Below are 25016 nucleotides of genomic sequence, written 5' to 3'. Positions count from 1 at the left end.
CCTGCAAACAGAAGTCCATCTTCCAGAGAAGTACTAACATCTTTGTAAATGTTTCTCTATACAGTTACGCTAATCAGACTCAAATGCACGACTTTGGCTTTGATGGTGACATAACCTCACCCAGTGTTTAAAGCTTCCCTTTTCCTTGCCATAGTATGGCCATAAAGTATTTGGCATGGTCCTGGGAGTTACAAATATGTGTGAATGCACCAACTACACAAAATCATTCAACGGTTAGAACAGCGAATTGCGTTTGTTTTTTAAAAAGTGTGTATTGTTGGTGTCATTGTGGCCACCCAAATTAAAATGACAGTGCCTACACATACTTTCTGTCTACACTCACTTTCAGCCTCATTCTTCTCCAAAGCAATCTGACAATTTACTTTCACTTGTTTTTCTTATTTTCTGTCTTGGCCATGAGAATGCAAGTGCATTTATTTGTCTATATCATTTGCTGTCATATCCCAGACACCAGGAACAAGATGGACACATAGAAAACTAATGAACGATGACCACGGTACATGGCCATTCTATAAATGTTTATGTAGGTACAGTTAAAGGAAACCTGAAAACTGTTAGGAATCCTTCATTAAAAGGCTTGCATTTCCTTCACTGTTCTAATCATAATATGTCAAAGCCCATAAAACAACTTATTTTTAATGTTCTTTTAAATATTGGCCTCATCAGCAGTTTTGCCCGTTTAGTTCTTGCTGTGAAGAGAGGCGAGTTCGCACCTCAGATATTAAACTTAGACTTACAGAAAAAATTAAGCTGAAAACAGGAGCTTCCACCTCCTATTGATCTTAAGTATAAATTAATAATCCACTCTGCAAAGCAGTTATCTACCATTAAATGCTTATAAATTCCCAATGTATACTCAATTGCAAAAAACTGCAGAGTGATTATAAACAGTACTAATAATAAACAGGGCCATGATTTTTTTTTTACCACCCTCTGTTCTCACATCACTTGGAAGATCTGTCAAATGATTCTGTGGCAGATTGGAAACGGGAGGCTATGTTAGAAGTCATGACCCAATGGCCCATTCCGTATTTCACAGCTTGGAATCACTATTTAGAAAACACTGTCTTTGTTTATTAGCTACAGCAGTAGAATAAAGACCTGTGGGGATCTTTAAAGAGAAAAAAAAGTGTGGAAGGGCAAAAGAACTGGAAAACAAGAAGAATTCCAAGGGGTGGTGTTACTTTCTTGAATCTTCAAGGGGGATGTCCCTCTGACTTTATATAACACCCAGGAAGAGGACAAGGTTTGACAATACCGGAAAGGGACACTTCTGTCTGTATGCAATTTTCTCAAGTCTCTGACTCCCTTAGTTTGAAAAACACTTCATTATGCAGGATTTTCCTAAACAAAACTCTGCACATAGCTTGCACAGAATGAAACAGGATGTGCTTCTATTTGCACTTCCAGAATGAGTGCAAATGTGTATTTTGTTAAACGCTGTTGAAAAGAGTATAAAATGATGCAGATGGTGGTGGGGAAAGCCTTAATATTTTCCTTTTCCTCTTAGTATCTTACTCCTTTCTTTCTGACTTTCTCTTGACCACTTTATGCTGTTTTCAGGGAATCTTCCAGATGAAGTCCCATAATTGGCTATCAGTGAACTAAAGACACAAAAGACTTTAAATTTATCTTATCTATTTTCAGAGAGAATGACGTAGTGCACATGGAGAAGAACGGCATGTTTGAAGACATTTGCCTCATTTAGACAGTCTAATTTAATCTGTAAAACGTGCATACATGGAAGGATTTGTCAATACATGCATTTCTCTGAATTTTACACTCTTTGATGCTTTGTTGTAGACCAAGTGAAAAAATAAGACAAACAAGAGGCCAAAATAAGAAAATAGCAAATTTTAACTTATATGTGCAGAGAAAGGTACTCACCAGCACTGACAGTGATAGCCTCAATGAACTGTTCTCTCCAGCTGTTGGTACCCACCACGAGGGCCAGGTTTGTCTTTTTAATGAGTTTGTCCACTGTACTCTAGAAAGGAGGAAAAGAATAGCAGTAATTGCTAAACTTGTGAAGGCCTGGGGAAAATCTAAGACCTTGTTGATTTGGAAATCTCAGAGTTACGTAAAGTCTAGCAGATGTTAGGCTCAGAACAACAGCACTGACATCAAACATTATTACAATTATGCAAACAAGCATGGTTTTTGGAAACATTCTGAAATGGAAACTTCTTTGCAGCAACACAAGCGTTCTTCACTGACTAATGGCCAATGAAGAATAGCCTCAGTGTTTAGAAGAGCAGCTGTTCAAAGGCCCATCCATTCCCTGAATGCTTTGTAAACTTGTTTCTCTACTGGCCTCATCTCTAGGGCAGTGTCTGCAAATGAATGAATACAGGCCCTGTGAGCAACCAGAAAGGAGCGACAGATTTTGAAACTGTTCTTTTGTTTATCAGTAATATGCATCCAGGTAGCAGAGTCTTAAGGTTGCCTGCTGCATAATCATCCATAGTTTTATGATGAATATTAGAAATTTCTATTGTCACCTCATTCCTGTTGCAAACAAGATAAAAAAGGCAAAAAAAAGCAAAGGTCACTTCTTATGGGTTAGGGCATATTGCTAATACCCTTGCACTGCATTTCTCTGCTTTATTAGCAGTGTACTGTATGTCTCTTTTCTTTGAACTTTTTAAGCACTTAGTTTTGTACAATTAATTCTCTCTGGGTTTCTAAATTCAGTTAATGTAATAACAGGACCAGCCAAGCATTCACAAGAAGACTAAGTAAGCAAATGCATTCACAGCACCACCACAAATCATGGCAACTATGGGGAGAAGGGTCATTTCCAGGGTACTGAGGCTGCTCTTACAAGAGAAACTACTACAATGAATAGGCTAACAAACACCCACACTTACTGTCAGAGCATCTTCCAATTTCCTCTAATTGCAAAGAGGCAGAAAACATGTATTATTTGTCTTAGGTAAGAATCTGTATGTTTCATGCAGTGTACCTGAACTGACTATGGTTCGAGGGAAAGCATTTTGTCAGCTAACAGGGAGAAGATATGATCTGAGGGGTTTGTATGAGAAGTTGAAGCCAATTTTTAGTATCAAGCATGTTAATTCAAGAAGAGTCATTGGAACTGACTTGAAACATTGAGGGGATAAGAAACATGAAAGGGTTCATCTTTAACTGGCTCACTCTGTATTTGCAATGTTATTCTTGTCTAAATTGTATGTCCTTTGGGTGGTGAGCTATCAGATTCTAGCCTTGTGCTTAGAACTGTGGGTGCCCCTGGTAACGGCTGTTGGGCAGAATAACATGAACCACACAACAAGCATCTGTCTTTTCTCTCTCAACTAAGCCACATCTCAGCACCCACTTGGAACATCTTATTTGATGCCAATTCAAAGTGCTGTATCCTGTGTAACAACAGTGACCTTGCTTTTTACTAACTTGAGGAAGCTGTCTCCAAAGGAGTACTTCTATAAGTACAGAATCTTATCATCTGGGAAATAAACAGTTGAACAGATAAACAGCTCTTACAGTAAGACACAGACTTCCATAAGAAACATGTGCTAAACAACAAATTTTTTTTAAAGAACAAATTTTTAAGTTAAAATAAACATTTACATAAAGCCTACGATAACATTTAAATTTTTATTTCATTTTAATCCTGGAGGGTAATAGTATTACCAAGGTTACTGCTAGGGGTTAATTTGCTTGCATATATATATATTTTTCCTTGACCTATGGGACAAACGGGAATGAACAAAGATGAATTTGAAGTTCAGACACTGAACTTTGACATCACCTTCTACATTTACCTGAAGGGTTCTTAAATGCTAGCGATCAGCTTTTCACTGCACTGGATTTCAAGAGACTGTGAAAACCTTACCCTCAGCAATTGTGTCAATAAATTTAGGGACACAGTCACAGCCTGGTGAGCAAGAACTCTGGGTCAATCAGAGGGAATTTGTGAGGGGTCACTGTGATTTGGGTTTCCAGTTCAATCCTCAGCAGTTTGGACAATTTCTTTAAATATGTTGTAAAAAAGAAAACTTCTTAATTGAAAATATAATATCAAAATTGTTTATTGAGGACACTTAAAAAAATATGCCCCCAAAATACCCCAGAGGTTAATGGTAACTATGTTAAGTGGAAGCAATGAGAGGAAATTATCTACAGAAGAAATTCTAGGAGGCTAAGTATACTTAAAAACTGGATTTATGTAGGAAGACTGGGGCGAACTTCCAGCGCTCAGATCATTGGAGTGGTAGCTACCGAAGGCTTTTGAACTGGAAGGCTTCCCTAACACATACTTACTGAACAAAGTCATTGTAATTGCTTTTACCACCATGGATATTTGGAAGGAAGGGTTGCGAGGTTGGAAGGAAGGTTGAGGGGTGTCCCATAGGAGAGAAAATACACAGTTCCCATGAGAATTCCGGGAGGAGTAGGGGGCAAGCTTGCTGCAGAAATACCAATCCATAGAATCTCTGCTGTGGGGAATTTGTGTTTGTGTCATTCATGTGTGTACAACAAACCACATTTCAGGTCTCAAAACGGCTCTGATGGTCGAGTTCTGCCTAGAAAGGATTTGTTCTGTTTGCCCTGTCCCCCTTGGCCTACAGGAATGAGTGAAAGAAAACATATCTGCTAGAGGAGAAAGATTGTGTTTTTATCTTTTAAAAATGCTACTTTAGTTGAAAAGACAACTTTCTTTTCAGCGGTCACCTATAGAGCATTTCAACATGCAAGCTAAATTTAAAAATGAATCAGTGGACCCAGTGCAAGGATAAGAAACCACTGTAATGAAGCACTAGATAAAATACAGAGGGTCCTAAATTGGTGGCTGACTCTCACTTTTGGAATCTTCATTTTAAGAGTTTGCCTCTGAAAATAAGTAGGGAAAATATTGCTCTGCTTTGGGCTCTCTTGAAATCAAGAGAGGTTATGCACCTACTCAGACAGCACTGTGGAACTGAAGTGCGGCTCTATTGACTCTTGTCAGATGTTAAGAAGGAGTGGAGGGTGGGGTGGGGTGGAAGGGAGCAGCCAAGGATTGACAAGAAGTTTCAACTCAAAGTTTTATGCTCATTCCAAGCCTTATACTTAACTTCTGAAAGAATGAATTTCATCATGTAGAAACTTTGAACTCTAATGCAGACACTGTACTTTTGATATGGTGGCGAAAATGGTCTCAGATCTGAAGGGAGCGACTAGCTAGAAATGAAAATTTGCTGATAGGATGCTCCACAGAGATACTGCTGCCTTCCTCTCAGAACAAAAGCCTCCTGATTTTTCAGTAGCGTGAAAGCTTTGCTTCTGAAAGATTTGTTGCTTTTGCAAATGGACTTTGGTTTCCTCCACATAACAATCATTTGAAACCCACATTTGTGTCCTTTTGTTATTTCTTTAGACAAAGCTTTCCCTTTGGGGTGTCTCTGACCCTGTGCAGCGATGGGTCCCCTTGCCAGGTCCTGGCTCTTACCTTGTCTGGTTTACAAGATTCCTTTATTCTTTTCTAACTCTGTAACTCCACTGTGACTCTGTATGCCTCTCAAAGAATACACCAGTTACATCTAGAATGACATCTCCCTCTCCTTTGAGGTGGAGATGCCGACACTGAACAGCTGGCCCCAGGCGAGCAAGCCTCCCAGATGGACTGTGTTCCTGGCATACCTTGAACTCATAGGACTCCTCAATGATCACTTCCAGCTTGGTGTGCTCTCCCAGGATGGGGCGCCCCAGCTCTGCAATGCGTCTCTCTTCTTCCTCTTTGCTGGTTAACGGCTGTTTGTCATCATATTCGTCTGAAGAAGGGAAGGCAAGAGAGTGAACAATGTGCTCTTTTTCATTTGACAATCCTTTGATCTTGCTATGAGAGAACCAAGGGAGAGAGCACCTCTAATGGCCTACTAATAGTCTTTGGGCAAGACAGTGAAGGGGGGAATTGGACAGGTTGTAAACAAACTGGAAAACATAACATTACAATAGGAGACAATTATAAGGCCATATTGCCTAAACTGATGCAAAAAAGTACAGAGAAGCAAGAGTACTCGTAGGGCTGTCACTGAGAAGGACCCAGCCCACAAGTTTGTGCTGCTGTCTCTTTGTGTGTGTTCCCTGCAATGTTCAGCTGCTTCTTTGTACCTGTTCCTTCATAACTGCACCAAAGGGAGACATAATTAAAAGTCTGTGAGAGACCCTGAGGGATGTAAAAGTTTGGCATCCTCTTAACCATTTTCTAGAGTCAACAGAAGCTGACTCAGGTCCAAAGAGAGGATGGAAACAAAATTCTGATTTATTTTGTCACTTGCCAAAAGTACTTGTTAGAAATTAAGTGGTAAAACACTTACTCCATGGTTTCATGAGATACCTGGGCTCTAGGGCTTCCTGTTTCTGGTTCAGAGCCGAAATGTGTTAGGAAAACCTTGACTGTGTTCATGGTAAACAGGGAGGCTGCGGCTGAGGCCTCTGGGAAGTTAATACTCATCCACTATGTGAACATGATTAGTTTCAGAGCCAACATGTTGTTTACTAGAGGCTAGTGGCTGTTGAGAACATGTTAATGGACCCAAGAGTCCACTGATAAGGGAAAGCTCACAGAGAGTTGACTCTCTCTGCATGAAGGTCATTAGGATAAACTGCAGCTTGAAAAGGCCCTGAAGATGTGGAGGATACATGACAGCTCTGAAGTCACCTTGATCCTTCTGGCCCAGGGCTCTAGACCAAGACAAGCTACTTCCTACATTCAGTGATAAGTAGAAATGAACCTCACCTCTAGCGAGTGAGATGATGATATAGAAAACACAAGCAATCTAAAGGGATGAGACTTCTTACCCAGAATGACTTCTCCATTTGAGACATCACATCAGTTTCTTCAGGGGACCAGACCCGTCAGACCTCCCCTTCCCTCTGGAGACCTATGGTGTCCCCTCTGCCAAAAGACCCTTCTGTGGGAGGTGCATTTGTTTCCCCAGCAATAGATGCAGCAAATAGTTCCTAGGCCATTTGCTTACTGAGAGATCAGGGAGCAGATTTGCAAGAGTACTGTGAGCATATGTATTTTAGTATCAAAACTAACGGAGGGCAAAAGCACAATGTAGCATTTTGATTACCTTTTTAGTATGTATCAAATAATTTCTTCTTAAAAGAATATCTTAAAATTGGCTTTCCTATGTCCAGTGATTACAGAAGATCAAAGAAATTAGATGAAGACTAAAAATAAATGATTTCAGACTGTTCAGGAGCTATAGAATATTAACAGAGACAAAAGACAGGCAAATCACTAAAGTGGTAATTTTTTCAAAAGTAGAACTGGGAAGGTAGGACTCAAGGAAAGGTAAAGGGTTCTAGGTGGAGTCCCTAGGACTTGTGAAATTATGTGTGTCAGTCTAGGACATTAACTAAAACAGTGAGGTCCAATTTATCCAAAGGTCAATTATTTTTTGATACCTACTGCTTTCTGATCATTAAATCCATGTTAATGCTATTTGTAGTATTTATAAGTGCAGGTAATATGGCTATTTTTGTTCAAAATTTTGGCAAATATGATATCTTGAACATTTATGTTGAATAAGCATTATTTTCCCAGAAGAAAAACTATTATGAATTGGATATCTATTTGAAATTTATAGTAATTTAGAGAGACTTTTTCTTATGGCCACTTTTCTGTAATTTACTTATATATGAAAGTTGCTTTGAAATAGAAAAATAGAGAAGTTTGAAAAGTGATGTGGTAAGACTTTTTGGCAGCACTTCACAAAATGAAATGGTTTTGGAGCATCGTATTCAGTAAAGGTACATGATTATAAATAAAAACAATCAATGGGTGAAGGCTTTGTTTCTCTGTAATACTTCAGTCTTTCTAATCAAGAATAGATGCTCAGTTTGATGACCTTAAATTTATAGCCTGCCTCTAATATTTGCTTTACTACTTTTATTTTATTTTATTCTGTTCTATTTTATTTTATTATCTTAAACTTAATTAAGTTTATTGGTACAATTTAGGTACATAGAATGATCGCATTCATCATAGGGAATTTGTACCTGCACATGATATACTTTGATTTGCCTGTTTTTTCTCGCACTCTTCTCCCCTCTTTGGAAGTCCCTCCTCTCCTATTTACAAAGCTTTGTTTCTATTTTATCCTTGTTTTCTTATTTTTTTCCTTCCTTCCTTTCCTCTGCTCATCCCTAGTTTCTCTTCCTCTTATCCAATTTCTTACCATTTCACCATATTTCTTCTGCAGTTTGGTTCTTATTTACACTTTTAGTCTCTCACACCAGGTAGTGCATTATTTACACACATGTCCAGTTTATTTAACCTAAGAACAGGGTATCAAAAGCATGGTATCAATTTAGCAAAAACTGTCTCCACTTTGTCCTTCTTTATGAATGTAGTACTTCATTACATAAAAGAAAACCCACACCTTTTTAAAAATTCATTTATCAATTGATGGGCATTCGGGTTGTTTCCAAGATTTTAACTATTACAGTTTGCACTGCTATAAACTCGTGTGCATATAATATAGTAATAAGATGCTTTTAATTCTCCTGGGAAGATACCCAGAAGGGCAGTAGCTATGTCAAATGGAACCTCCAGTTCTAGTTCTTTGAGGAATCTCCACACTGATTTTCACAATGGTGAACCAATCTCGACTCTCACAAACAGTGAAAAAGCATTCTTTTTTCCCCACAGCCCCACCAGCATTTCTTATTGGTTGATTTTTTTTTATAATACCCATTCTTTCTGGAATGAGATAGGATCTCAGTGTTGATTTAATTTGCATTTCTTGAAAGACCAGTGATGTTGAACATTTTGTCACATATTTATTTGCCATTTGTACTTTTTTATCTGAGAAGTATATATTCATCTCAGATGCCCATTTTTGGATTGGGTCTTTGAATTTAGGGGATTTGATTTTTTTTTTTTCAATTCCTTGTATGTTCTTGAGTATTAGTCCTTTGTCTGAGGAGCTACTGGTTAAGCTGTTTTTTCCCACTCTGTGAGTTGTCTTTTTTCTCTGTTGGTGATTTCTTTTGCTATGCAAAAGCTTTTTAGTAAGATGACTTTCCAGTTGTTGAACTGTTTGTAGCATTTCCCATATGATCTGGGCTTTGTTCATGAAGTCTTTGCCTATACTGTGTCTTCAAGAGTTCTACTTTATTTTTTCTTGCAGCAGATTTAGGTTTTGTTTTAATATTTAAATGTTTGATTCATTTTGATTTTAGTTTACTGCATATTGATAGACATGGGTCTAGCTTTAGACTTCAGCATGTGGAAAGTCAGTTTTTCCAGCACCATTTATTAAAGATGCTATATTTCTTCCAGTGAATGTGTTTGGCCACTTTTGTCAAAGATATAGTGGCTAAGTGTGTTTGCAGCTGTTTCTGCAACCTCTAATTTGTTCCATCTGTTTCACTGATCCTCTAGTCTGTCTTTTTTCCCCAATACTAGTGTTTTTATCACAGTAGCTGTATAGTATAACTTCAAGTCAGAGATTGTGATGGCTCTTGCCTTGCATTTTTGCTCAGAAATGCTTTTGCTATTCTAGATCTCCTTTGATTCAAACAAATTTTAGGAAAGTTTTCTCTAATTGTGTGAGGTATGCCTTTTGGTTGGGACTGCCTTACATACATATAACAATTTTTGGGGTACAGTCATTTCACTATATTGGCTCTTCCTACCAAAGAGCAAGGGACATCTTTCTATTTTATGATATCCTCTTTGATCATTTTTAGAGTACTGTAGCTTTCAACATAGAGTTCTCTTCTTTTCTTTGATTGATTCCTATGCATTTGATTTTTTTTTTGATGCTATGGTGAAAGATGTGGTTTCCCTAATTTCACCCTTAGTGAGTTTTTTATTTGCGTATAGCAATGCTATTAATTTTTGAGTGATGACTTTGTATCAGGTCCACATCTGAATTTGCTTATTAAATCTATAAATCTTTCAATGGAGTTTTATGGTCTTCTTCGTAAGAGTATTGTGTTGTCTGCAATTAATGAAAATTTAACTTCATTTCCTATTCTGAGTCTTATTTCTCTCTCTTACCTAATTGCTCTGGTTAATGTTTCTAGAACTATATGAAATAGAAATCGTGACAGTGGACATACTTGTCTTGTTTCAGATTTTAGAATGAAAGCTTTTAGTTTTGACCATTTATTATGATGTTGGCTGTTGGTTTGTGATAGATGCTTTAATCGGCCTGAGATAAATACTAACTCTTCTAATTTGCTACAGGATTTTTGTCTGTAATAGGTGTTACACTTTGTCAAACACTTTTTCTGCATCTACTGAGATCATATGGCTTTTATCATTCATTCTGTTGACAAAGTGTATTACACTGATTTATTTGTATATGGTGAACCATTCCTGCATTCTTGAGATAAATGCTACCTGGTCATATAATATAATGTCTTTGATTATTTGCTGCATTCTGTTTGCTAGTATTTTATTGAGTGGTTTTATATCTATGTTCATTAGGGACATTGGCCTGAGGTTCTTTTTTGGTTGGATCGTTCTCTGGTTTTCAGGAGAATACGTCCTCCAGGCGTGAGTTAAGGAGTATTGCTTTCCTTTCATTAAAGAGTTTCAGGAGTATCAGCATTAGATCTTTAAAATTCAGCAATTAATCTGTCAGACCTGGGCTTTTCTTTGTTGGTTAGTTTTACATTACATTTTCAACTTCATTAAACAATATTGGGATATTTGACATTTTTATAACTTATTGATTCAATTCATACATACCTAGGAATCTGTCCACTTCTTCTGTTTTCCATCTTATTAAAGCTTCTCAAAGAAGGTTGATGCTCTTCTGAATTTCCACAGGATCCATAGTGATTTCATTGTTTTCTTTCCTAATTGCATGAATTTGAATCTTTCTTCTTTTGGATAAGGTTAGTTAAGAGTTTGTCAATTTTGATTATTCTTACAAAGAACTAACTCGATTCATTGATTCTTTGTATTGTTTTCTTAGTATGAGTTGCATTAATTTCTGTTCTGTATAATTTGATTCCTTCTATGGTTTTTTAAAATTTGATTTCCTCGTCTTTTTCTAGAAGCTTGAAGTGCAGCATTAGTTTGTTCATTTGAGCTTGTTCTGTTTTCCTGATATAAGTTCCAGTGTATTGTATCAGCATTTTCATTTAATGATAGATATTGTTTGATTTCTTCTTTATTTTCTTCATTGGTTGTTCAAAAGGTTGTTATTTAATTTCCATGTGTTTATGTAGGTTTTGCAGTTTCTTTTGCCATTGACTTCCCATTTCATTGCACTATGGTCAGACAATATGCATGGGATAGTTTCAATTCCTTCATATTTACTGAAACATACTCTATGGCCCAGTATGTGGTCTACTTGAGAGAATGTTCCATGCACAGTTGAGATGAATGTATATTCTGATGTTATTGGGTGGAAACTATAAACATCTACTAAGTCCATTTGTTCACAGGTTCAGTTCAGTTATGATATTTCTTTGTTGATTTTTTTCATCTGGTTGATCTATCTGTGACAGTGGGGTGTTAGGGGCCCCCATGACAATTGTGTTAGTGTTTATAGAGTCTTCATGTGCATTAATATTTGTTTTATGTTGTTGGGTGCTCCTATTTGGTGTATATATATTTATGGGTATCTCTTCAAGTTTTCCCCCAACAAGTAGGTAGTGATCTTCTTTATCTCTTTTGATTATTCCTGTTTTAGAGTTCACACTTTCTGAAAATAGAATATTACCCTTGATTTTTTTCTGAGTTACTGTCACATGGAGTATTGTTTTTCCATTCTTTGACTTTCCATCTATGAATTTCTTTTTGAGTTAAATGTATTTCCTGTATACATATTGTTGTGTATTGTTTATCCATTCACCAGTCTGTTTCTTTTGATTGGTGAATTGAGGCCATTTACACTGATGGTTATAACTGATACATACCATACTGTCTTGTCCTTGCCGTGCTATTTCCATGATGTAAGTTCCATCGTTCTCCTCTGTTTAACTGCTTTTCTTGCCTGATGGTTTCTTTCTATTGGTGTTCTTGGGGTTGTGGTCATTTTTATAGCTTTCTGGAATACCTTTAAATATACTTTTTAGAGTTGGTTTGGTCATCATGAATTACTTCATAGTAATAGAAATATCTTATTTGTCCATTAATTTTGCATTACTACCATTTTAAAAAAAAGTAGATTACATGAATGGAGCATCTGATAATATTTCGTTCTATTTTTGTAACATTTCCTCACTGTAAAATTATTTTATTTTTCTTTGTACTTATGGGAAATTACACTACTTTTCAATTACTAACAGTACAATTGATATTCAATCAAAACAAACATTGTAAAGGAGGTATGAAAATTGCAAAACTATAGGAAATACTGTCCTAAAATTTCATCACAATCTAAGAAAAAACAAAGTTTCTATCACTTGCTACATTCTTATTTCAAGCCACACTTTTATCCTATTTATGTGTCCCTCTGGAAATATTTTCATATTCCCACCTATAGTACTTAGATCCTGTATATCTTTCAATAATCTTCCCATATCAGATACCCTGACTGAAAATATGGGATTTAGAATTACTACTTTAATGTTACACTGATTGCTTAATATTTATTGTGTATATTCAGTATGAACATTCTCATACACTGTCCTGTTTTCTTAACTTTTAATTGCATTTACATATTGTAATGTTGTATATCTTGCATCCTCTCAAATCTCACATACTGGTGGGGAAGGCTTTTGGAAGGTGAGTATATTGGAGGTGATACGCTCATAGGAGGCGCAGTCTGGACAGAAGAGGAAGGTTCCCCAGGGGTACTGCCTAAAAGGGTTTATCTCCTGCTCTGGCTTCTCTCTTTGCTTCCTGGTTCCCAGACACCATGAGGTGAGCAACTTCCTTTAGCCTGACCCTTCCCCATGTTCCTTCCTGTCTTGGAATCGGCCAACTATGTACTGAAACATCTTCCAAAATGAGCCTCTCCTTTAGGTTTTAGGTTTAAGATTTTGTTCCAGTGATAAGTAAAGAGATTAAGACACATATAAATATCCAGAAGATACATCTGCCAGGATAGAACAGCGGTCTCTCTTGTAAACTGTTCTTACATTTCCCAAGGCCTATGTCATATTTGTAGTTCAATGCTCTATTAGTAAAGTCTTTTATTTGCTTTGTCACTAAAAATGTTTTTTTAGCATTTAATTGCACTTCTACAGTCTGATAGTATCAGAAATTTATGGTCTATGGGAAAGAAAGGCATATAGATGAATGATTTGTAGCATAGTGTAGTAACGGAAGAAATACCATGGTGAGAGTGGTGCATTGGTTTGCCTTGGCCTTGAAGCTGGCCAGACAGAAGTGCTAAGAAGGGTGGCTAGTAGACAGTGGGTGAGGAGATGCCTGCCAGGCAGATAGAACTCAAGCACAAGGTCACAGTATCATGGACTGGTCACGACTAGTTTCACTTGGTAAGTATTGTGAACGTTTCAGAGTTCGTTACATTTATACATAATATAATCAGGTAAACCTATATTAATGCCAATAAATTACCATTTATGCTTCAGATTGTTGACACTGGAGAATAAGAGAGCTGAGTCTTTTCTTTTTTAAGTGTTTCTTTTTTAACTCTCTTTAGATGTTATTCATTGAATGGAGAAAGGTTTAACAGCGTTTGAGAGGGGTCAGCTACTATATTTGTTTTCTTAGAGTATTAGATCAAAAGCTGATAATTTTACTATAGTCAGGGTCCCTTTATTTCCTTATCATTCAGAGGGATAACATGCTGTGGTCTTAGTTTTATTTCTCTTCCTTCTCCAACCCCTCCCCATGTCTCCCTCTTTCCCCTCCCCCTTTCTCTCTCTCTCCTTGTGTGTATTTTTAAAACTCATCATATTTTATTGAAAACCTGCAAATAAATTACAGTATTAACCAACCAAAATAACTGAAATCACATGCAAAATTAACAGCCACTGATAAAAACAGTACTGAAATGATGTACACCAATCCTGTGATGAAATCACTGGGTTGGTGAGGGAGTGTCTCACTTTATTTGAATGCTTGCCTTTTATAAACAGCAAAGCTCATAGCATCTTGGAATAGGAAAGGCAGAATTATGAAAAGAGATGCTTATAAAGCTTTCTGGTTCAAGCTGCGTTCTAAAGCAGTCACTGTGAGATTAAAGGGTGAGAGAGAATTCTTTTAGGGAACAATACAACTCACATGGGCTATCAGGGTAGAGATCAGTAGCTGAGGAACCCCTGTTGATATTCTTAAATGTTTTCATAATATTGTTCTTAACACACAATGTAGAGTTTAGAAAAGGGGATAAGGCCAGCAGTGAAAAAAATTGTGAAAGATTATTTTGATCCTATAATCAGAACCATGCTAATAGATTTCAAAGCAAAGGCCACTTGACCTGGTTGGTTTTTTTGACTGGAGCCAAGAAAGATTGGTTCTTTAATTTGCTGAGGTATATTCAGAAACAGCTTTGTATTCATAGGTGAGTATCATGATTATTGGTACACTGAGTTCAGTAGAAGTGCTTCTAACATCATGTCCCATGATGGACAAACAGTGGAGAATGGACAGCAAACATTTTTGTCCTCATCCAGTGATTTAGTGCCAGAATACGGTATTCATGCTCTATACTCAGAGTAGATCTGGTATTTTTAGGTCATGCTTTAATCACTTGGTCCACATTCTTTTATGTTCTTATGGAGAAACCCCACGTTACCATCTATTTATCTGGAAAGGTAGATGGTGGGAAGAGTTATAGCTTGGCTTCTAAAAGAATTTCATTTTGGTTGAAATGACAGATTGATATAAAAAGGAATATTTTCAAAAACTCCAGAAAATAGTGAAACTTGAGAGGGAGTGGCCAATGAATCAGCTTCTCTGCAGGTCCATGCTGCCTCCTTGACAGTGTCTTCCACGGTGTCCTAATGTGTTATTTTGTTGCTATTCCATGGAATCTCTAGCTTCTAGGAAAGCCACCATATTACTAAAGACCCAAGGAATATCTGATGACTATGGTTTGCTAGGATTATGATGAAATGAATACCTGCAATTGTGATTACAGTAGAGGGGATCGGATGGTCTCTAGCATGAACTTTCCTCAAGACAGGTTGGCCTAGCAAAGGGACAAGCAGAAAATCAGTAGAATGGACTTCACGGATTTGCCATCAGACCTCTGTGGAATTAGTTGGCTAAATGTCACACCCAGATGCACACACTGCAGGCAATGTTAGTTTAAGAGTGGTATTCTTCACTCCCATGAAGGTCACAAGAGGGAGCTTTGGTAGTTACTTATGGAGGTTACTGTTCACAAATGGGGAAAGTGTTCCATGAGGCAATTCACATGCCCAAGGTGTGGCAAAGTGAGCTTCCTGTATGTCTCTAAAATACGGTATTTGGGCATTCAGGTTTTTCAAATCACTGATTCCAAGGGCTTCACCAAACAACAGAAAACATTTGGTGCAGTGACAAGTGTCTTGGTTTTGAAGTTTGTTAGAGTCAAAATTTCAGACTGGAGTTTGTTTATTCAATTTCCAATATGGAAAAAGGGATAGTCGTGCCTGTCCTCTCTATTTGTCTGAGTGAAGTAACTGCCATTTGTCCGCCATCTAAACTTGGGCAGAGTGTTTCTCCTCATGAAGACTCAACTTTTTCAGTTGTATAATGAAGTAGTCTGAAGGGCTTTGTTCCTCCCACTGATACACTGGAGTGATAAAAATGTTTCCAACTGTCAGAAATTTCACAGTTCAACTTTCTTAAAATGCACCTTATTAAGTCTGTTACAGGAACATACTATGATGCATGGAGTAGTATTAAAGAGGTGTATTTTATGTTATATAATTTTAAGACATATGGTTTATGTTGTATAAGTTTGAGGGGAATCAAACATATCTCTCTTCCTCTGAAATTAAGTCACAATACTGAATTTTATACAATTCTCCTATTTATTTGTTCTATCTTTCTTCTTTTGGCGTCTCTCTCATTTTCTACTTGACTGAAATTCATAATGATGGCATTTATAAAACAGACTTTGGGTTGAAAAAGAGTTCACTGTGTTATTTCAAGAAGCAAGTAGAAATCAAGGAACTGGGAGAAAAGACATAGAATGGTGGTGGGCTTAGGACAGTCAGCAAATGGGCTATTATTTAAAGTCAGGGACATTGGCTCTACTTTTGGATGGGTGATTTGAAGTAGAAGATCAATTTCTTTGAACCTTTCATGATATAACTGAGAACAATAAAATCCTTAATGATAGTGATAAAATGATAGTCTTTACAAACTCTAAGGAACTATAAGTTATAGAATATTCTCATACACCTAAGAGGTTAAGGGATGATGATATTAGATCCAAATAAGTGGATCCAAAATCCTTTCAATGAAGCAACAGGTAAAGATTTGCAAATTACCAAGGTACCCCCCAAACTTAATGTCTATCACTTATAAGATTTCTAAAATAACTACATTAGGCTGTGGCCCAAATGGCCTTTTCGATTTCCATATATCTTGTTTCAAATTTAGACACTGACAGTTATACAAGCAAGTGCAAAAGCTGCAGGCAAAGTCCAAGAGCTGGATTAATTCTTCTCTTCTTTCCCTGCATCTCAAATCCTTGACTTCAAAGCCTCATCCTGACTTCAAAGAACAGGGTCTTAAAAGGCTGTCTTTCACTTGTAGACTTGAAGTTTTAGTGCTTTCCTCAGAAACAGCAGTAGAGAGTGAATCCTGGGCATTTTGGTCTGATTTGGGAGACGAAGTGAATTTAAAGTAGCACAACATCTACCAATGTGGAAGTTTCCAGAACATTATCTTGTTCTATGTATATTAAACTCAAGTTCTGGAGGCAGAGCAATGACAGTTTAAAAAGTGTTGTTACAGAGTAAGATTTTAAGAAAAAAATAATTAACTCCCTGAAATGGTAGAAAGTTTTGGAGCAAGTGATTCTGCCCTGCTAGATACAAGATGGGGCCAAAGCAGGGAAAGATGAATGTTTCTGGAGAGACAAGATGAAACTTGGTGTGAAGAATTTTTTGAGAAAAGAAAACTAAGACCCGATTATCTGAGACACTAAAAGGAAGACAGGTCAAAGATTTAGGAGGAAGCCTTTAAAAATGAAATTTTAGCATATTCCATGAGAGATGGGAAGATATCTAAGGACATCATAGCATTCTATCCAAATAGTTTTAGTTGAGTTCTTATTATCAGGCTCCACAGGACCAAAGATGCTGTCAGGTAATATACTATTTCCACAATGGTTGACTTTATAAAAATAATTACTTTCACGAAGGGTAGAAGGCTGGCTTGCCACAGTTTCACGTTCTTCACATCTCTCAAGGATAACTAATTCATCCTTGAGTGACAGAAAGAGAATATTTTCAAGGCGTTTTTAATGAGGTAAAATTATGGATGAGAAGACAAAAATTTAAAATAAGTGTGAATTCCTGTTTTTGGATTCATAAATACTTTCAGTGATCTAGAATTGGAGCCCTGGGAGAAGTCCAGATGAATCAGATTTAAGGATTTTTTTATGAGTTTCTTCCTTTCAAATGGTGTATGTCTGAGGATCTGTGTATCATTTTGTCAATTAACACTATATCTGGAGGGTAGCAGTGGAAAACAACAATTTATGTTAAACTGCCTATATTCAGAAAGTTCCCCTTTGTATAGAATCACTAAGAAACTACATGTTTTTGAGTTAACATTAACAAGGATTTAGCTTAACCCCAACTCCCATACTAGTGTTTTAATTATTATAAATTTTCATAGTATTTCTTTTAAATAATTTTTCAACTCTTTGATATCGTAATTTGGATGGTCATACAATGCATTGGAAAAGGACATGCAGGCTATGGGATGTAGGCATTAGAAACATCTTTAACCTTCAGCTTCTGACACATCATCGCTATTATTTGGTATCTAGCTTCCTTTCTAAATCTGCATAGATGATTCTGACAAGGTGAGAAGATATTTAAGGAGCAAAGGATGCTGTTAGGAGATATCTTCTACTTGTGCACATGAAAATAGATTTAGATATGTTCTAAATTATGCAATAAATAGGTTGATGCAATTTGCCATTTAAGGCCTTTAAGCTTTCTGGTTGGCCTTTGAGTTTTTAAGGAGCATACTATATAATGCAGTCAAAGTGGTTGAAATATTATTTGCTGCCATGTTATTAATACCAAAACCAAGTTCCCAATGAGAGTCTCAGTTTGGGGTAGGGGGAAAAAGATAAGGGACTGCTCTGTCCTTTCCTAACTTAGCAATTTCTCTTATTAGGATCCTAAGCTTGGGCTATGGAGCAGTCTTGGATATCCACTATGTTTTTACAAGATCAGAAACTGTGTGTGTCATTTATCAGAGTATACTGTACGTTATCAGTGTTATGTGGTTATTTATAAATTGGTCAATAGCAAATGTGAACAATTTTAAATTCCTCATATGAATTATGATCTTTAGAAATAAACAATACACACATTTTGTTAATTTGTAAAATGTTAAATTGGTACAATTAGTAAGAGCATACCATGTATTACACCTAAATATTAATGCTGGTTACAAAAGATAAGCATTTGGGTTTGGTTTAAATTTAAGAATATTTTTGGGGAAAAAGGAACTTAAAAAAAACTGTCTTACCGTAGAGGTGTTTTCCTTTATTAAAGCAAAGAAAAACAAGAAATAATTTTTAAAAATGTATTATGTTGAAAGCACATAATAAAAATTCAACTGACAAGATTTCAAAAATTCATACCTGTTATTGTGAAGCCACCTAAAAAAAGAAAAAAAGTAAACATTACAATTTAACTTACATTCAAAATAGCAAATACAGTGACAATAGACTGTTTGATAACCTACCCAAAGAATGAAAACTTGCCAAACTATATTATAACTAAGAAGAATTTGAAAGCATAAATTTATGATGGGATCACTAATTCTGTAAGATTATCAAATGTAGTACACAAACAATTCTTATATATACCTATGAAATCATTGATTTTTATACAGATTATATTAAATTAAAAAGGTAATATGAATAGTTTGGTTTTAACTAAAAAAAAATGGTTAATGGCTCTAAACAATAATCTTACTAGCAAATCAAAATCAGAGCCCTACTGTCTTACCTAACAGAAATGAAAAACAACTTAGAAAAAATGGAAAGGAAGTGCAAGAAATGAAATGCTTACCAAGCTCATTCAATAACAGGGCTGTGAAGGAAATAGACAAGACAAACACAGAATAAGAGACCAGATGAATAATGAAAGTAAGAGGAATATCAGCAGAAAGAAATCCAGGCAGATTTGATTTGAGTGGTAAAAAGCCACTGCTTAAAAAATTGGTGCACCCAAAGGAAATGTGTTGGGACACAAATGATGCCAACAAGTTTATCCAAATATATGTGACTGGAAGAAAAAAATCCCTACATATATAGTTTCTTTAAATTTAATAAAGACATTTCTACTATATATGTTCACACAAAGTATCTACAGCTACAAAATATAGTAGAAATATTGTGTAAAGTTCAACCTCACCTTGATTTGAAGGTTCTTCCTCATTAAGTATTACCTGGAAATTAGTGAATCCAGCATTTGGAAGTCTTAAATTACCCTGATCTCAGCTATCATATATTTTAATCAGTACAAACAAGTAAAAGATCCTAAGAAACTATATTTTGCTCGCCTTTCCTGGAAGGAGATTTTGGCCAGAAATAAAGTTTTCTCTCTCTCTGAACAAGCTATTTGGGTGGTATGTTGGCCGCCATGATTTGCTTGTTTAAAAAATTCTTGAATCCTAAGAGGGCTAAGAATTGATGCTTATCTGCATGTCCCTACTAGTGACCCCTGAGAAATGTTAGATAACTAGACTGCCTCTAGTGGACACATGGCTCCCCAGAAACTGACAGGGCAGGGAAGGTGGGGCAAACACAGATAATCTCTTTGAGTTTATGTCGTTTATATTTAGACTGAGCCGAAGTACTTTGATTTAGAAAAGTTACCTGGCTAAAGATACTGAACAAATCCCTTCTGCATTGTAGAAGGGAAAGTTACTTTTACATCTTCAGGCTAGTTTCCTCTCTCATGGTAGTGAAATTACCCTCTACGGGTAACGTCTAACATAAGTCAGTAATGTTATTTATAGTGACAGGAAACCACTTGTTGCAAAACCGAATAGTGCCAACAAAGAATTTTAATTTGCTTTTACTCAAGAGCATATTTTACTAAAATGACAACTGAAAGAACTGTATCCGTTATACTGTTCCTTGTGAAACAAGATAATTCTTTGGAGGAATAGTTTTAAAGCTAAGTGCTTTTTCCTGGATGTTAATGAGGCATTTTTGATCCCATCTTTGTAAGACGTCTGCATACTTTTACTTTTCTGAAGTCTCTTTTCCCTCTGTTCCCTGCCTATGGAGCTTATTAAATAAATAGTATTAAAATGATCATAAGTGCTCTTCTTTCCAGCATTTCAAAAGTCCCTGTTGCCATTTTGAACTTGCTTAAGTGAGGGATGTATACTTTTGAAAAACCTCAATGCATCCCAAGTAGGAAGTTCTCATAAATGAGATTAAATTTCTTCAAATGTTGGATCTACATAGGAGTTAGTCCTATATATTTTATTTATTGGCTTTTTGAGGCAGGGTCTCACTATGCAGTTCAGGCTTGCCGTGAACTCACGATGTAACCCAGGCTCATCTCAAACTCATGGTTTTCCTCTTGCCTTAGCCTTCCAAGTGCTGAGATTGCAGCCATGTGCCACCATTTTTCTCTTACTTGTAATAGTATACGTTTCTTTCAAAATATAGTCTATTTAATTATTCCCTATACTACTCTCATTAACTATATAGTTAATAATACATTAATATATAGTATGTTCATTTTACATATATTAATTAAATCTTTTAAGGTAGCCACTGTGAGAGGATAACTGCAAGAAGTTCTAGCAATAGTCCTGAATACAAGATTATTTGTAAATCTTTTATCCAATATAGGCCACATGAAATAAGAAATCAGATAATAAAGAAAACTGGCTCATTTTCAAATATTTTTCTAGTCCTTATTATGAACCAACAAAGTCTAATTATAAGGATGTTGCTGTTTATATTTTTAAGTTTAATACATGTTAAAGTTAATGAATTCTATAAACCTCAAAATATTCTAGAACATAAGGCTGAACAGGCCTTAGGTAAAGATTAAATTTTTACTGAAGAATCATATCCTTCTAACTAAATAAAATTGATCTGAGTACAGTTTCATATATATGGCACCTTTTAATTGTCATATTTGATGATATGAAAAGCATCATGCCAAGACCCTGAATACTGATAAATCTACTCTTTAAGGATCTTTGTTTTCATTAATTTCTTTTTAAACATTGAATTTGCTAAAGAAGCCTAATTTATTTCTCCTGAAATGTATACTATTACTAATACATATTAATACTAATACATATTAAGTAGCTTTTCTTTCCATCTTCATTGAGGTATAATTGACAGAATACAACATAATGCTTCTTCTCCCTAACATTTGGGGGGAGATTTAATAGTTGCAGTCACATTTTAGAACAAACCCCAAGCAGTGAAAAATTAAATCCTTTTTCTTTTACACCATCACTTCTTAATTGCAAGAATCTCTTCCAGTACTTATCAAAATCTTGTTGCAATCAAGGTTAGTCAGCATTTTTTTAAAAGAAAATGCGCATTGGTTGGTGCACTTGTGAATCAGGGAAGGGAAATGAACTTGCTCAAGTTTCAAAGGCAATTCTTGTTTAGTACTTGGAAGCTGAGGAAGAGGACAGAGGTAAGTGTGAGAGTAAGGAGACACAGAGAGAGAAGAGTACAATTTCTCGCTGATATGTCTTTGAATACTCTCACACCTTTCATTCCTCTTCTTATCCATTTTGGTTCCTCAAGCACAAGGGAGAAACTGCACTCTTTCTCATATTCCTCACGGTCAAATATTCTAATGGTAATGATCTTCCTGTGGGAACACAAGACAAAGGCAAAACAAATGGTTGGAGTCACACGCTCATGCTGTAGATGTCCACAAGCTGGATGTTACTGTGATGTTACGGAGGGAAGCTGGGCGCACATGGACCTCCCGAAGTATGTAAAAGGGCATCTTGGATGCTCTCAGTTGACCCCTGTTAAGTTATGTGGGCTTCTTGACCCCTTGCACAAATGCTTCCTGTTTTGATCAGCAGTCAGAAGGCACCCCACATTAAGACAGTGAATCAGGAAGTCGGCTTCATTCTCACATAACGTCACACGTGTACCAAGGAGACATGAGCATTGAATGCTTCACTGAATGCACTGAAAATTAATCTTTCAGACCTGGAATGTGCAGAGTGGCCATAATCGGCTGATTTAGCTACAGGCCCAGCCCACCGCGGCCCAGGGTGAGAGCAATGCCCTGTTACATAGGTGGAGGGATGTGTGTCTAGCATCATGTTCTGAAGAGTGCAGGCATCCAGGGTAGCACAGGCCAGCAGAAGCTGTTGAGCTCAGCCCTGGAGCAGCTACCCCACCTTTCTTTTCACTCATCTCCACCAGGCGGGGCTCTCCAATCTCAAGGAAGAAGGTCTTGTTTTTCTCATACTCCTCATCATCAATTACCTTGACTGATATTGTTTTGCTGAAACAGAGAAGAATAGAGATTGACGAACAAGGGGAAGAGGAAAAAGAAGGAACACAGAGGAAAGCACATCCCAGACAAGCAGCGATTGAGAAACGCCTGTACTTTTTGGTACTTCAAGACTGGACATCAGGCCTGAAAGACTGGAGAGGTTGCCCAGTGCGTAGCTCCCTTTGCTAGGACCAGAGAATTAATTTAGATAAAGCATTCAGTACTAATAGGTTTGTCATCATCATGAGAAGGAAAATCAGAAAAATCACAGGTCATAATATTGAGGAAAGAAAAAATTGCACTTTTTAGTATATGTCTTTATCGTGGACTTGTCTAAATTATGCCTTGGAATTCACTCTTTTAAAACATATCAATAAATCACAATGAAAGTCAACAAAGGTTATCTCTGGCAGGTAGACTTATGGGGTTTTTTTTTTTTCTTTCATTGTTCTTTATTACATTTCCAAACACAATAGTTTTATCATAAAATTTTATTAAAATAATAAATGTACAAATATATCATAAAATATAAAATCCTTTATTTTACTTTACCCAATGTCCCAGAATCTAACTCATTAGGTTGGTCAGATTTTCCAGCTAGATCAAAACAGGAAGTTGTTCATATTTTACTTGCTTTTCTAAAGATGAGAGCAGTGACCTTGAATGAGCTATTTTGAAAGTGAGGTCACAATGGCCTGACTTGGGGAGGGGGAGATTCATGATATTGTGGTTATTTTCAGCTCTCCTAAAATTGAGTTTTGGTTTTCATTAAATATGCCATTTGTGCTACCTTCAACTCCACTCAAACACCAATGTGTTTTTAAGTAAAAATCCTTTTTATAATCCAATCTTCATCAGTTTATGCCCTAAAGTCCTATGGTTGTAGGTGACTGGAATGTAGATAAAACATTTTCTAATATCATCGAATGCCAACTTCCAGTAAGCACCCTTGATAACTGAAAACAAATAATCTAGTGTTGCCTTTTAATGAAATAATTAAATACTTTATGAATTATAACTTAGGGTTCCCAAAATGCTGATTTTAATTGAAAAAAAAAACTTTCAATAATATTGATCAAAATATTTCTGATTAAAGTGTTTGAATAAATATGCTTGTTTAGTCAAATGTTTAATGGCATTAACATTCTTTAATTTTGGTGGAGTTTTCTAGGTACTTTGGAAGGAAATTGATTTATGGTCTTGTTTTTATTTTGTGGATCAAAGCCATCAAACTTCCCGTAGGCCTGTGCATAACAGAAAGCACAATTTTTTTCCGAGTTATGAAAGAAGCAAGATTATAACTGCTTTTAATTCTCTGGATTTCCCAGTGACTAAAGTCAAGTGCTTAAACCTCCCTTTCTTGACTCAGCAGTGTAGAAATGAGGTCACATGATTGGTTCTGGTCCTTCAGAGGATCATAATGTAGTCTCTTCTCCTAGCCAAAGATGTACAAGGATAAAAACCCAATTTCTTACCATTAAGGAACTAGAGCTCATGAAAGTGTCTCCTCTTTGTATGTCAGCTCTATCCTCAAAGACCAACACTAGAAGAGCAACTAACTGACTAAACCCTAGAATGACGTAAGAAAACAATATGACAAAGTCCAATTACACGTACAGAGTAAGCAATCCTTGTCTAATGTTTAGAATTAATTTCTGGAATTTACCTATTTATTTTGAACCTACATGACAAAATAAACCTGGTATGACTATACTGGAATATTTAATTATTCCTTCACATCTGAAAAAAAGTAAGAAATACCAGCAGCACAAGAGGAAAAAGATAGGCATAAAAGAGGTTAATGAATCCACTATGCCGGAATTGAATTAGATGTGATAAGTTAGCTCAAATCCACCCTACAAAAACCCAGCAGACACCTCCATGTTATCAAAAATTCATACTTTCAGGTATTGATTTCTACTTTCTAGTCTTGTTATCTTAAAACTTTCATTTTGTGTATGAAAGCCATCTCTTCCGAAGCATCTTCTGGAACACCTCTCTGAAGCAACCAGCCTCACCAGATCAAGGGATAGAAGTATAACCAGCACTGAAAGATCCAGTGTTCCCTCCTCAGCCCAATATTCATGATCAAGGCACTGCACGAAGTGCACATCAAACTGGAATGCACCCATGGAGAAGGAGTCATTTTGCAACATTCCTTCTTGTATTCCTTAACGGTTTGACTTTCTATTTCTGCACCTTATATCCCCAGCACAGTCCACACCTTGCCACACATTTTATGGGACTACAAGGAATACAGAAAGCAAGGTTGGTTGATTGGTTGGTTGGGGTAGCCTTGTTATAGGATGAGTGTTTGCACAGGAAAAGTACCAATTTTATGCCCAAAGGTCAACACAAAATCTTTTTCACAAATAAATAGAAATAACCAAAAGATATATTGATTCGTGTCTTTTGAG

At 36.4% G+C, this 25016-nt stretch overlaps 1 protein-coding gene across 18 annotated transcripts in view; it reads right to left on the bottom strand.

The window, feature by feature from the left end:
• The window catches only part of Slc8a1 (solute carrier family 8 member A1), a 370110-nt gene that overhangs the window by 64394 nt on the left and 280700 nt on the right, over positions 1-25016 (bottom strand). For 10 of the 18 annotated variants that reach the window (XM_063254738.1, XM_063254289.1, XM_063256541.1 and 7 more), the window contains 7 exon segments: positions 22502-22608; positions 19165-19185; positions 18732-18749; positions 18617-18631; positions 15033-15101; positions 5662-5792; positions 1909-2008 (listed from right to left, as the gene is read on the bottom strand). In XM_063254738.1, the coding sequence (XP_063110808.1) occupies positions 1909-2008; positions 5662-5792; positions 15033-15101; positions 18617-18631; positions 18732-18749; positions 19165-19185; positions 22502-22608 (461 nt within the window). 18 annotated transcript variants of the gene reach the window in all.

Source organism: Cavia porcellus, unplaced genomic scaffold, assembly GCF_034190915.1.
Source record: "Cavia porcellus strain 051 isolate PalLab524CR breed Dunkin Hartley unplaced genomic scaffold, mCavPor4.1 scaffold_1, whole genome shotgun sequence".
NCBI classification, from domain to species: Eukaryota; Metazoa; Chordata; class Mammalia; order Rodentia; family Caviidae; genus Cavia; species Cavia porcellus.
The sequence above is the reverse complement of the archived record's forward strand: the minus strand, read 5'-3'. Positions and strand labels throughout refer to the sequence as shown.